The sequence below is a fragment of the Arctopsyche grandis genome, chromosome 4 (genome assembly GCF_051622035.1).
Source record: "Arctopsyche grandis isolate Sample6627 chromosome 4, ASM5162203v2, whole genome shotgun sequence".
Classification (NCBI taxonomy): domain Eukaryota; kingdom Metazoa; phylum Arthropoda; class Insecta; order Trichoptera; family Hydropsychidae; genus Arctopsyche; species Arctopsyche grandis.
This window is the reverse complement of record NC_135358.1, coordinates 14,594,217-14,608,821: the sequence shown is the minus strand read 5'-3', so window position 1 is coordinate 14,608,821 and position 14,605 is coordinate 14,594,217. Positions and strand designations below refer to the sequence as shown.

The 14,605-nt window shown below is 33.1% G+C and overlaps 2 protein-coding genes across 2 annotated transcripts in view; both read left to right on the top strand.

Annotated features, from left to right (window-relative positions):
* LOC143910247 (zinc finger MYM-type protein 1-like) overlaps window positions 1–14,605 on the top strand; it is a 396,863-nt gene that overhangs the window by 134,492 nt on the left and 247,766 nt on the right. The gene's annotated exons all lie outside the window — the stretch shown is intronic.
* Window positions 87–14,605, top strand: part of LOC143910971 (uncharacterized) — a 61,368-nt gene continuing 46,849 nt past the window's right edge. Inside the window, exons 1-2 of the mRNA XM_077429633.1 lie at window positions 87–312; window positions 9,202–9,493. Coding sequence (XP_077285759.1) covers window positions 162–312; window positions 9,202–9,493 — 443 coding nt within the window. The 5' untranslated portion in view covers window positions 87–161. The remainder of the gene's footprint in view (window positions 313–9,201; window positions 9,494–14,605) is intronic.

Below are 14,605 nucleotides of genomic sequence, written 5' to 3'. Positions count from 1 at the left end.
AGCTTTTTTGGTTTCTCTAAATATCCAACGTAAGGAAACTATTGCGTAAATTAAAGTGTCGTCCATTCATTCATGTTCTGTTGCAGTGTGCGGTTTCGGATACTCAAAGTGCCTTCTAAACAATGTGATAACAAGATGTGAACTATTTACTATAATGTAAAATGATATTCGAATCTTGTCGGAGCATCACCGACAATCACCATTGCTGCTTGTCCAGATTCAGAATCAGGCGGAAGGAGACGTCCAGTTTTTGGCTGGTCGTATGGAGCATCTTTCTCGGCATATGCAACATAGTCATCTGTGGCTATATAGGTAATTATTTTTTTTTTTTCCGATTTTAAACCGTGTTAAATTGGTGTATAAATAGCATCTGGCCCGAATCGGGTTAGCATGCGGTTAGCTAAAATGGTTAAGAGCGGGTCGATGTAGTTTCGTACATATACGGATTAAATGGGTTGAATATGCTATGAGATGTGAATTTTATCATACTAATTACTTATACATACTAATTTAAATCTGCAAATTAATAATTTCAATATTTACATTAGTCGTTTTTTTGTATTCCAGATGTACTAATAAGAGATTTGCGTTCTGTATGAGTGTATATTTTTAAAATTTTGTTGAATTCTAATGGCATATCTTTATTTCTTAATTATACAAGTTTAATTAAACTAGCTTACTTAGATCTTGTGCATATTGCAATGTACATTAACTTTATCGCTTGATGTTGAAGCTATTTTCGATTTATTTTCACCGGGACTTTTTGTATGTATATATATATCAAAGTGTACAGTGAACACTATACACCATATTATTTCATTGAGTTTTGTCAGTTTTGTCATATGGCGTACGAAAATTCTTGCACAATATCACCTCTCGGTCATGCCACTCCAGGTATGCCATGTTTATTTTCGTTTCTGCTGTATTTACCACGAATAAATTCAGAAAAATAAAAATAAAAATTTTCATGCCCCTTTAATGTCCTAAATAAAATAATTCCATTTTTTTTCTTCGAGTATATTGTTGGAATACTGACATAAAGCATCATGTCAAAAATTGGATTTTTCGGATTTGATTTTTTTTTAATTTTTTAAGTCAAAAAAATGAATAATTATTTAGGTCACAAAATAGAGAGCTTCAAACTTCTTGATTTTCGAAAAAATCGATTTTCTCAAAACAAAGATTTTTGACTTAAAGCTTTCTGCCAGTATACCGACGATATATGTACTTGAAGAAAAATTAAAGTGAAATTATTTTATTTAGTACATTGAAGTACATACATATGTATGTATGTATGTACGTACATATTTATAACAACGCGACCGTTAAAAGTACATACATATGTACATACGTAGCTATTAACTTTATTAGGTATAAAATTTTTATAGTTTTATTAGTCAAATGGACTGCAATGATTAAAAAAATAGATTTTGATTTCGATCCTAATACTAATTTTGACATCGAATTTCAAACTGAGAATGTTGCCATTTGATATTTATTATTATAAATGGGAAAATTGAAATTAGAATATTTCTATCGACTCTGTCTTTGATTCTATGAAAAAAAATAGTCAAAATTCACAACTTTAATTCCTACTCCATAGGCTCTGGTTGTGTTATCGTATGATAATGTAACGTAGAAATTAAGGTGATTGGTGCTCGTCGACCACGCTTTACTAGCGCTGATCACCCGATCTAGCGTTCGCGCCAAAGAGGCCTCGACGTATGAACAAGCAAGCAATATGTACAATAGCCAATAAGGTCTCGAGACTCATCGACCAATAAACTCTCTGTGTATGTTTTTTTGAGCCGCTGGGTATAAATACTAGGCGATATTGTTTCGTGCTTTGTTCGGAGCTGGCAGGCCGAAGGATCAAGAACACAAGAACAATAAACTATGTACCTATACCACTACCGCTGCATCTTACACTCCGATCTCGGAAACCATTCTACACGTTCACGCTACAATAGAAAACTTATTTGGATTGTTATCGTATTATTGCGTATCTCATTATCCAAACCATATAATATATTAAACATAAAATTGGCTCTTTGCTGTGAGATCATAAACATGCTCGAAGATTTAAATTTTTGAAAATTGCTGTAAACTTGCGGTAATAACTTTGTTTATTTTAATCACGAATGTACGACGTTGGAAGAAGCATCTCATGTTTTACGTTCCAAAAATTTTGCGTGTATAAAATTATATGTTCATAAATATATGTATATCACATGGTAAGATTATGTCATTGTATATTCATACGTACTGAATATTATAAGTGGAACTCATTCTATGATATAACAAATAGTACAGTTGCGGTTGGTACGCTATTACAGTGATACGTCTATCGATTTTTTAACAGTAGATTAAATTTAAAGTAGGTACGTAAGTGCACAACATGATCACGTTCGTTTATTCAATTAACAACGACCATTTCCATCATTAGAATCAATTTGAATGCTTTTTTCTTCTCTTTGATACGCATCGCTTTTGTTTTGATACGCAAAACTGACGCCCTCGATAGGGCGCATCTCTTGCACTGTCGGATGCACCGAATTCGTGCAATTTATTGTGTGTATGTGTGTGCGTAGATGGGAGGTGGTAGTTATGGCAACAGGAGCTGGGGGTTGAATTAACCCCGTCGAATTTCAAGCAGTGCTGCAGCATCCCAACCCCCTGGCCATCCAGATACTGCGCATCATTTATTTATGTTTTACGGAAGACTCTTGGATAGTCCATGCAAGATAATGAGACGAAACTGTTGGCCGAAAGTGGAATGTGGGTTTTCATCCGGGCGTAAAAAAGAAAAGAAAATGACCGACCCTATGTGGTGCGAAAGGAGAAAGGCTCTTTTTTTGTGATTTTTTTGCTATGTAAATTTTTCAAGGACTGTGGTGAATTTATGAGGTCAAATATAAAAATTGTTATTAATGTTAATGCTCCTGTCACTGGAAAGAACGATTTTGTGCTAAATTTGAATTTATATGGAATATTTTTTTTTGACATCACATACATAGGTAGAAAGTCGTTGAAGGTCTTCAGCGTGGTTTAATTCGTATAAAAGTATATTTTTTTACGTCTTTCTAAAATTACTCGTAAGTCGATGATAGATGGTGTAAAATCGCAGCTTTGAGATTTAGCTTTGGGCGCTAATAACGTAAACTCACACTATAATAAAATTCATTCAAGGTTTATTCACTCAACCTTGCTTTGAACCTGAAATTTCATTGACTATTTTTGATTTGATGATTATTCATTAGCTGATGGGTTGTCCCGCAGGTTGGAAGCAAACAATGTATAATGATTGCCAAATATATTATATATACATACATATATGGAATGATCTTAATAATATATCTTTGGTTCGACAACCATGACTTCCTCTAAGAATTTCCTTTAAATTCTATTGTTTTGTAGGATCTGTCAGTCAATGTATCCTTCCAGTAACGCGTTCTACTAGTTAATACGATTTTACTAGTGAAGTTTTGGTATTAACAAGTCGAATTAAATCGGTAAGTCAAAGACTACGGAGTCGAAGTTGTGAATTTTCAGCAGTTTCCATCAAATAAATTCCGAGCGTTCACACTAGGAAACCACATTTCATGAGGGATAATCGAAAATTGTCCGTAGTCGCAGACGGAATCGTAATCAGAACCAGACGTAATCGTATTCAGAGTTCGTTAGTTTAGCTTCCAGCTATGACTGTTGACAAAAGGAGAAATTTAAATTCAGTCAGTAGTTATAGGAATCGCCTATTTAGAATTTTAATTCATTAATACGTTGGGAAAGGCGGGATAGCCAATGCACCCAATTTTTATAATTTCCCAACATGCCGTATTCGTGTTGCCCCTAAATTATTATTAAACACATGTGTGTAAATTTATAGATTATAATGTTTTGAAATCATATTCATATAGTGGTGACATAATGGGTAGGATGGATTTTGTCAATTTGATGAGGAACTGTCTCAACAATGAAATCAGATAAATTGACAAACCCTGATAGCAAACGATCGACTTGGAGTCACAAATATCCAAGTTTGACTAGTAGCACTACAGAAAATACTCTTTTCTTTAAAAATTCAATAATTTTTTTTCAATCGAGGTCAACCCAAGGGATCTAACCCAATAACTTTTAGGTAGTTAGCATTAATGCAACCACAAAGTTATGCGGCTGTCTGAATCTAAATTTTATACTAAACTAGCTGAACCCGGCATGCGTTGCAATTCTCATTCTCGCTCCCATTTGTCGGAAAAATGCAGGCAGCGAACACATTTGAAATTATTCAATTGTTTGTTTATTTGACCCTAACAACGCAGGTCGCGACGCGAAAACATTTGAAATTATTGCGTTGCAATGCCACTCATTCCCGTTTTTCCCGTTTCCGTTCCCGTTTTTGGGCGATTTTTTTTAAGTAAGCTTCCCGGACATATGTACATACAACAAATCCTGAAAGTTCCATCGTAATCGGTTGAGTGGTTTAGGAGCCTATACGAGACAGACCGACAAACAGACATTAAATTTTATATATATAGATTTTTACGTAAATATTTTAGAACACTATAAGCTTTGATATCTACTTTTAGCATTTCTTAAGTATTTATAATCTTTGTCATTGTTTTATTTTAAAATTAGCAAAGAGTATATAACTTTGGTTTAATAGTTATGTTTAAAAGTTAATGGCAACGTAAGCAAACGCTCAATCAACTGATTTTTCGCCGTTATGTTGTAGTGTTTAATCAACTATCTTTTCTAGGGATAATTTTGTACCTGTATGCTTATTGGTCGAATTGACCAAGAAATATGTACTACGAGTAAATATTTCTTGGTCAGCATTATGAAAAGTACGATTAAAATGATCCAAAACTTTTAGTGTTCCATGGCATTCAGTTTATTAGTAGTAACTGTAAGTAAGGGATGAAAAAGTCAAACGAGCAACGTCTATCTGTACATTTTTTGTGTGGGTATTTTGAATTGTCACCATTGTTGATAGCAGTCGACAATAACTTGCGATTTTGGACAGTCATGGCGGGACAATGGACTGTGAAATGTCCCAACAACGAGCGTCGCTTTCGATCTGATACGTTCGTACGTTGCGCAACTGCCGACTCGTCTGCTTTAAATTTCGCAACATAAACCGGGGGCGGATTAACGACCAGGGGTGGCTTTTTCTCCTCCCCCAACCCCGTCGTCGAGGGTCCGAGCCCTCTCCAGCTCCTCTCCGTCGAACGAGATGTCCGCAATCAATGAGAAACAAGCATGTCCCGCGGTAAACAGGTATGGTGGTGGGACAAAGGAAGTTGCAGCGATTTATGCTACTGGGTTTTTCTTCCCGGTTCGGTCCCCTTCTTCATCTTCCATTTTCACCCGTGTTCTTTTATCCTCCCCCGTCTTTTCTGCGTCTCATGATAAAAACGCTTTTGAATTCGCTCACCCGTTATTACGCCCTCGCCATAGTTTATGCCGGTTTTACGAGCAAAATTGCTCCAAGACGCTCGCTCGAGTGGTTAGAACTGCATCCTATCTATAGGTACATACATATGCATGTACATACATAGTTAACGATGAATACTAAGTTTTTAATCTAAACGTAATTTTTAAAACTGTTTAAATTTAAAGTTAACTTTTTTATTATTTTTTATACTTGCAACGTAATACGAATTTATCCCTAGCGAATGTAAACGTTGTAAACGTACACGTGTAGTCTCGAATAATCTTAAACTACTTTTAGTTTATAGAAGGTTTTAGTTTATTTCTCTTGGGAAGTGTTATTAGAAACTTTAAAACGTACCTAACTCTAGCTTTGCTGTATTCAGTTTTTATTCGTATTGCATTGACTGAATTTTAACTTTTTTACATTACATAGTATCATTGAATGTCTTGTTTTTAAAATCAAATAGTCTTCCACGTGCGTATGTCATTTATACTAACGAACATTTATCTTAATCACGTGCCTGTAGAAGTAGATGGATGAAGTTTATTTATTTTTCTTATTTAGAATTGGATCACGATAGTAGTGAAAATCTTTCTTGATACATTTCACTCGCCATTCATCACGTTCAAGATATATCTCTCAACGCCATTAATCAATTGCCTTTTCTAATATTTTGGTGACGAGCGTCAACGTTGATTTACCCTCTGCTTTTACTTTTACGCTGTGTGCTCTTTTTAACGCCATTTTATAGGGTGTTCGTAGATTTTTACACTATTTTTGGAAATCAATTATTGATGGGTATGCAGTACGTGACTCGTTGCACAAAAGCTGAGATTAAATGGGATACAATGGTAGAAGTTTTTTTTACGCTCACCTTTTGATCTATTATTGAATGTGCAACAGTCGTCGCCAACTGACGTGTATTTATTTGTGTAAAATTAGAGCTTCGATTGCGTATATAATTTTTCACATCTATAAATTTTCACGTCTGTATAAAATTTTCATTTAATGAATACTGACGCGAGAGAAAAAGATTTATGATAATTTTCAACTCGTGTCAAAATTAATTTGTTGCAGTTCTTTCGATTTTATTTTTTATTACAATGTTGACTAGTCGCGGCTAGGTGTTAAGCTGCAAAATAAATATCAGATTGAGCCCTAATGCCAAATACCGACTGAAAAAAATAAAATACATATTTTTTATATTAAATGCTATTAGTCACAGGAGTTGTTGACATTTTGAATGGCGCGCATCTGTAAAGGGGATGATCGATCCCTTTCTTTTTCACGTTCCATATTTTATTCCTTTATCCGTATGGATGTGAGGTGGTTGTGTGCCTTATTGTGTACATTTGGCATTTTGTTCCCATTCTCTGCTTTGGTTTAAAATAGATCCATCGGATGAATAGAATTCCGAATCGAATGGATGTGGATGAATCTTGACCGTGATTCGATCATTTTATTCAAGCGATTGAAATTTTTGTGCTTCAATATATGTATGTATGTACATATCTAGTGAACTCTTAATCTATTTGTTTCGAAACATACATATATTTATTCGGGAATATTTACGTAATGGGTTGCTCGTGTTGGAAAATGAACGAGCTAAAAATTTAAAGTCGCATTTTCCAGAAACATCGGACATTTAAGTGCTTTACTTAAGAAGTGTCACTTTTCGCATAAGCCATTCTATGTTAGGGTAGTTCGTGATAATACCATATACTCGCAAATTAAGTGTGTTTATATTAATATATGTATATTTGTATATATATATATATATATATATATATATATATATATATATATATATATATATATATATATATATATATACATATATGTATATACATTTTTAATTTTCAGAAAATTGATTTAATTTGGCAGATTTTGTGATTCATAGTTCCGTTAGTTGATATTGTTACGTTTGTCGAATTCGCTGTCTGAAAGTTTCGGTCGACCGGTTCAATTTTGAGGACCGTGTCCGAGAAAAAAAGTCGGTTTCGTTTCAGTAGTCGATGTAATTGAAGCCTCGTTTCTTTAACTTTACACTCGATTGATCGTGTTAAAATGTGTTACGCACGCAGTTTAGGAGTTGAAAAAAAAGATTTTAGGTATAAGAGTAGCGACCTGACCGCACCGTGGTAAAGTCGAAACGCTTCGTCTCGAAATCGATACCTCGTTTGCCAGAAAAACGATACTTTTGTGATGTTGTGATGCGAAATTAGGAAACGGAGATGAGAGCAAAAACAAATGACACCAATTCTACCGTCAATTTCGTGTTGCGAACGATATTTTTCCACGTCCGATGGGATAACTCTTTTATTACATCTTCTGTCTCGTTGCATCATATTGACGTTTACGTCTTTCGAGGTCGACTTTTTTCCTCATGTTCACTAAATTCGCTCTTTCGGAACAAACAATGGGCTATTTCAGATCATTGACGTACATGTTAATTTTGATTGATTGAATATGAACAATTCTTTTGGTGTATTTTAGCATTGAATCGTTCACGTAAACGAGTCAATCTAAAAACGTAAGCATTCACAAAATGAATAATATTATATGTGAAGCATTTCATAGGCAGCTTATTTAACACATGATATAAGGTCATTAATCAGCGTGATTGTGTTAAAGTTTATAATATGAATGAGTAATGACTTTATAAATAATAAAATAAGCTGGTTAAGAGTTTAACAATATATAACGATCTAGTATATCTTGTTGGACCATAAAATGCTTATCCCGTCACATTTGACATGGAATAAATATCATATATAGCATTATTACAATTTTAGATGTGGTCGAGCACATTACGGACATTATGATATCGTAAAAAAGTAAAAAAAAGCCGTTTAACGTTTTATAGAGGGCAAATATGGTCTCTTGACTTAAGTACTCGGAATATTATATGATGGCGGATATGTTTTCTTTAGTTTTCTTTTCATTTTTATTATAGTAGGTACTTGAGTATAATAAGTATCATTATACTTAAGTATAACAGTTCTCTTTTGGCCATTTTGACAATAAATCACGTAGGCTCGCTTAAATACACAGATTATGCCAGGGAATTTATGACGAAATTATACGGTACATATTGAATAATTTTAATCAAAAAATAAATATGTACAAGTATTGTTATACACTTATTAATGTGGTAAATATTTGGTTTCTGTAATATTAAAATATGTATTAACATATTTGTTCTGAAAATTTTTGAATAGAATTTTAAGAAAAAAATTGTAATTTAATTAACATAAATGGTGAAATATCCTTTGTTGTCATTTTCTTTGAAATCTATGTACCTACGGGGAGTTTGCTGTGGTGATTTTTATTAAATATATATTTTTTTATTTATATGTAAATTTTATATTTTACACGCAATGGTTTAAAAAGTGAAGGCATTATTATACGCATATATTTTTATGCAAAAGGTATTACATACATTTGACATTGACATATTTTAATATGTCCCAGTTCAAAAGGCAAGTGCACACATGTGATTGCGGTTTCATTCGTAATGTGAGATCATTGATTTCATTATTGAATTTATACGTAATATTGTTTTGTAACCAAATGTTATTTGAAATGTAAATTTGTCGTTACGTCCGCAAATAGCGTGGCTTAATTGGTAATTTCCCTCGGATCTGAGAGCAAATTGGACTGGGAATAAACATTCTGTGCACGCTAAACTGTCTGTTTGACCGTTCAGGGCATTGATTTAACTGTCGTTTCCATTTGATAAATTTTTCTATTTTTTGTTTTTACAGAAATTGTTGAGCAGCAAGCTTGTCATGACAATGAATTTAGACTCACGTGTCCTATGTTGGATACCCATATGGCAATCTTGGAGGCTGTATTCACACCTGCAAACTCCACTAATCTCATCAATCCGTTCAATCAATCCGATTTGGCGACGGAAGACGACAATTACATCACGTGTGCCGACAGTTTCTTCCTTATAAGCTATCCTCACACTTCTGCCGAGAAGTACAGAGCGAATAGAAGAATGGCGGAAAATAGAAGCATGGAGGAGAATATTAGAGCACCGGTCAGCCGTAGGTGAGTCAATGTTGAATAAATAAATACAAATTAAATTTGTCTACTTAACGATGCAGTTGTGACGCACGACCCAATTTGTTGCATTTTTATGAAAGTTTCATTTCCGTGGTGATGTCGCTCGATTCATTTTATTTTTCACATCTCGGCGTCTGGAAGACAAGAGTTTGGAAAAGTAAACATTTCGTGATGCGTTACACACTAACTAAGAAAACATTAATATAAATCGTCGACCTCGTGCCCCAAAGAGTTCTGTCATCAAAAATAGATTATGTTTGGAGTGTGAGGGGTTCCTGAAAGCTGTCAGGAGCTCTGGATTTTACAGTTTCCCATAAAACTTCACAACTTTCCCGAGGGAATAATTTCTGTTTGGAAATTGTGGACACTTTAAAAGCTCTCTGTATCGCGGTAGCTTTACGTCTATGAAGTAAAGTTTTATAATACACTTTAATAGATTTGATAAGGGAAATAGTACTCTTCTACAATCGTATGCTCAGTAGTAATAATAATATAATAATGTCTTCAAAGCAATTTCTTATCTGTATTTGGAAATTATCATGGTACTTTCAGATTATTTTCAAATATGTCTAAATTGAATGTAATTCGATAATTTGCCTAATGGATATCTATAGCCGTAGAAATATTTATTTTCGATCGCGTATCTTCGTATTCGTTTACGTTTGACGTAGCGTTTTTCCAATACATAAATATGAATTTCTCCCGAGGCTATGCGAAATTCCCCCGTGTATATTTCGAGTCGTTTAAAACGAAAATGTGCTGTAAATCCCCATGATAATACTCGGAACGTTGACAATGGTGGAAATCCGAAGAGGCATAATCGTTCTTCGACATCAACACGTACTTAAGTTAACTTTAATTGGTTGCGAACGATAACGTGTTGGCATTTGAACCATATAGTTAAGAGAAGAATCGTCTATTTTCGTTCAAATTGAATGAACGAAAGAGTCGACAGAAAAAGAAAAGACATTATTTCGAAAATAACGGACGGCTATTTTTGTTCAAAAATTTGTTTTATGGAATTAAAAGTGCGTGAACGAATTTTTTATCCCACGTTTGCATTAGTTTATCAACGTTAAGTCAAAGCGTTTCATATTTTTAATTTAATTGCGACATAAATTTACAACGAAATATGACTGCAAAATTGATAAGATTTGCAAAAAATATTAACTATAAACAGTCGGATATATAATAATAAAATAAATTTATTAGGTTTACTTAATGAATACATTTGGAGTTTGTTTGCTTTTGTTCGTGTTTATATACGCGATTACCCTTCCTTAAAATAAAACAAAGCATAAAAGTCAAAAAGGACTTTTAAATATATTATAAGATTGAGATCGTAGGTCTAGCTGTTTTGTTTATATAAAAAATAGAGCATTCACTTATCCTTATCGATCCATTTAAGCTATACAACGGTACTGATATTTTAAACTATGTATATTCTGTTTGTAGAAAACATCTAAAATTCGAAGAAAGTCGTTATTGAGTAAACACCTTCATGGATTATTGGCACCTTAGTCATGTGTTTTTTTTAATTTGAATTACATTGCGGAATTGTTGGCAGAATTTTATTTGACACGACGCGGTGCACGGTACATTTTAAATGTTGTGTTTCGCATCCTGAGGGATAGGGATGAATTGGATGAAACTCTGTCGATATATTTACCCACGTTTTGACTTTTGGTTTCTCAATTCGCTTCCATCTCGTGGGGGTTGAGTATAATTTAAAATGAGGTCAGAACTTTTCCTTCGTGTTTCGCACGCAAACGCGCTCTAAAATTTGCGTTTTTTTTTTTCGACAACGGGTTCGCATAATGAGGCAATTGTGTTTATATTGCGCTTTTCTTTTTATTTATTTCTTTTTAGGAGGGAAATGTGTCACGGCTTGTGCACCTGTTGTGTGTTTGGGGCATGTAAAATTTATCGATAAGAAACTCATAACGTAATACACAACTACATATGCAATGTAGTGTTACATATGTATCTTAAACGTTAGTAGTTTTGACATTTTTCTAGCTCATTTCGTTCTTATTTATTTGTATTTGACTTAATATTGATGATAATCCTGCACTAAATTTCATGTATTTATATGCCATGTATGTAATGCAATAACTCCCATTTATACATGGTATGAACATTTTATTCTGGACGTAACCAATCGTGTAAGTAGCGATTAATAATATGAACTCCAGATATTTTTACTAACGTATAGGCAATTTTTCATAAGAGATCGGGGTATATTGAGAAGCATATGTATATCTATGTACATATATTACGTATAACCTACAAATGGGGTTGTTAAAGTTGTCCTTTGGGAAGAACTGTCATTTTTTTGAGTTCTTTATCTAATATCCATTCTATCAGACAGAAGTTTCCTTTCTTCTTATTATAACTTATTTTTTACACCATACACATTCACAAGAAGATGTTTTGATGAGCCGTCTTTATTTAGTTGAATTTACTTTCCAAGATAAAGAGCTTGAAAAATTGTTGTCAAAATAGAAAAGTTGAAAATTTTAGTACTATACTCCCACTCACACCAATTAAATATGCATGTAAAAAATGAGGATATGCATCTGTGAATAATGTATAACATTTACCCCCTTCTCAGTTTTTGATTTTTGGCATCAGAGCGCTGTAATTCTGATGAGTGTCCTTCCTTAGTAAATTCTCACAGTTAGTGATTTTGATCACAACTGCTCAGAAATCTATTTGAAGGTCTCATGAAAATCCCATTTGAAATTGAGATCCTACATTCATATATGTATGTATGTATGTACATACATATATGATGGTACGATACGATCGTGCGTAAGTTTTCGATTTTGGTAACCGGAAAGCGAACCACCAGCGTCTGTCTGGCGTCGCGACGCCCCAACCTGCCCCACCGAGTAGGGTATTCCCAAAACGGGGTAAAATCAATATAGAACTGTTGGGATGGGGTAGGATTGGGGGGAGGGGACGGTGCAAACGGGGTGGGTGGTGGTGAACTTTTATTATTAGTGTGAGATTCCGAATTGGCGAAAAATCACGGCCACGACACGTCTGCAAATCGACGAGGTTTTGGGTCTCGACCCTGTTCTCTAAAGAAAGGTCAAAATCATATTCCTATCTATGTAGTGCTAAGTTATTTTTACGACATGTCGTATAAGTTATTGCATATTATTCTACTCCAAAAATGTTTACCTGTTATGGATGACGAATTGAGATGTTTGTGTGTTTTTATGATTACAGTTAATATTCGTACATATTTACATATGTACATAAATATATCTACATATATTTGTATATAGGTATATATTGCCTCATCAGAGCACGAAAGTGATATTTCCAAGATTTTACTATATTAAGTTATTACTGCAGTTTTGTTCCTGCTATCATTTTGAAAATTTGTAGCTTTTCAAAATAGCGTTTTTTGCAAATAAAATGTAAAATAAGTTTTAACTTTAATATTAAATCTCGTATCAATTCCTTTCCAAAACCTTCCATTAGAATGTATACGGGCAAAATAGTATATTGAACAATATTCAGATGAGTCAAAAGAAAGCTTTGTGTACATATGTATGTACATTAGGCCGGAGTGAAAAACGCGAATTTTGGATTTTCATCGATGAACCTAGTGGAAAACTTTCCTCGTGCAAAGATCGAAAATCGAAAGATCTTAAGTCGAAAGATAAAAAAGGGTGCATGGTAAACGGTACATACTCTCTTAATTTGCGCGAGCAGGATACAACAGGAACAAGAGGAACAGGCTTTTCCCCCCGTATTCTGCGCGCGCACATCAATTAACTGAAAAGGTAAATGGTTTTTTGAAGGGTCAGATTTCAGAGTGTAAGCAAACGCTGGGAAAATTATTTACAAATTTACAAGTGTATATATATATATATATATATATATATATATATATATATATATATATATATATATATATATATATGTATATGTAGGTACAGCTCTATTACAAAAACATACTATAACATCTAAATTCGTCGTGTGGTGTTTCATTTTACGATTTTGTATACATAGAATCGATCATTAAAAATATAATGTTTATCCCAGAATTATACATACATATTCACAATCTTTTGACGATCGAATTCAAACGAAATTTACATTATCTATAAACATACCATTATATATTTACATTTATTTGTTTAATTCGCTTTCGTATATATTACATTTGTGGTATGTTCAATATGCTTTTTTTAATATTTTTCACTTGTAATTATCAAAAATAACCGTCGCAAGCTTAATTTTAATGCAGTGGGTCGAATTAAAATGTACAGTTTGCATATGAATTGTTTGGGTTCGTGTGAAAACTGAATGGTATACACAAATATAATATAACAAGTGTACTGTTGTGAAAAATTATCCACGTTCTACATATATGAAAGTATGTATTTGTCAAAAATAAATATTTTAATATACAATGTCTTATTTGTATTATTACCCTCGAAATACATTTGAATGTATGTATATTCGGTGCCAAGCACGAAGAGTTTTTTGTCACTTTTTTATTTCGTATATGTACATATATACATACGTACATACATGCTTACGTATGTATGTATGTATATTGGTCTTTAACTTTGAGTTTTGATTTTGATTTTTAAATGCTTTTTATTGTTTTTATTTTTATTGTATAAAGTATGTTCACAATACATCTTATATATATTTTAATAGCCACTCATCTTCTGGTCTTTTTCTATTTTACAATTTTTTTTATTTATTTTTTATATATTTTCTTATTTTAATGTTAGTGCACGGTATAACGGGTAAAAAAAGCCCAAAAACCTATTTACAATTTTTAAAACTTTGTGGTTGTAAAAGCTAATTTTGTAATTAGCTTTTATGAGATTTTTTTGTGTAGAAGTACAAGACTTGTACTATGAACAAGTAAATTGCAAAATTGATATTACATATACATATGTGAGTATTAATAAATGGATTTGACCAAGATATAACAATATAATGGATCAAGACTCCATCTGGTTTCAAATTTCGCCGGAGAAATATCAACTATATTTATTCGAATGTTTTTGACAATTTGTTTATGGAAATAATTGAAGAAAATATAATTCAATTTGAAGTCAT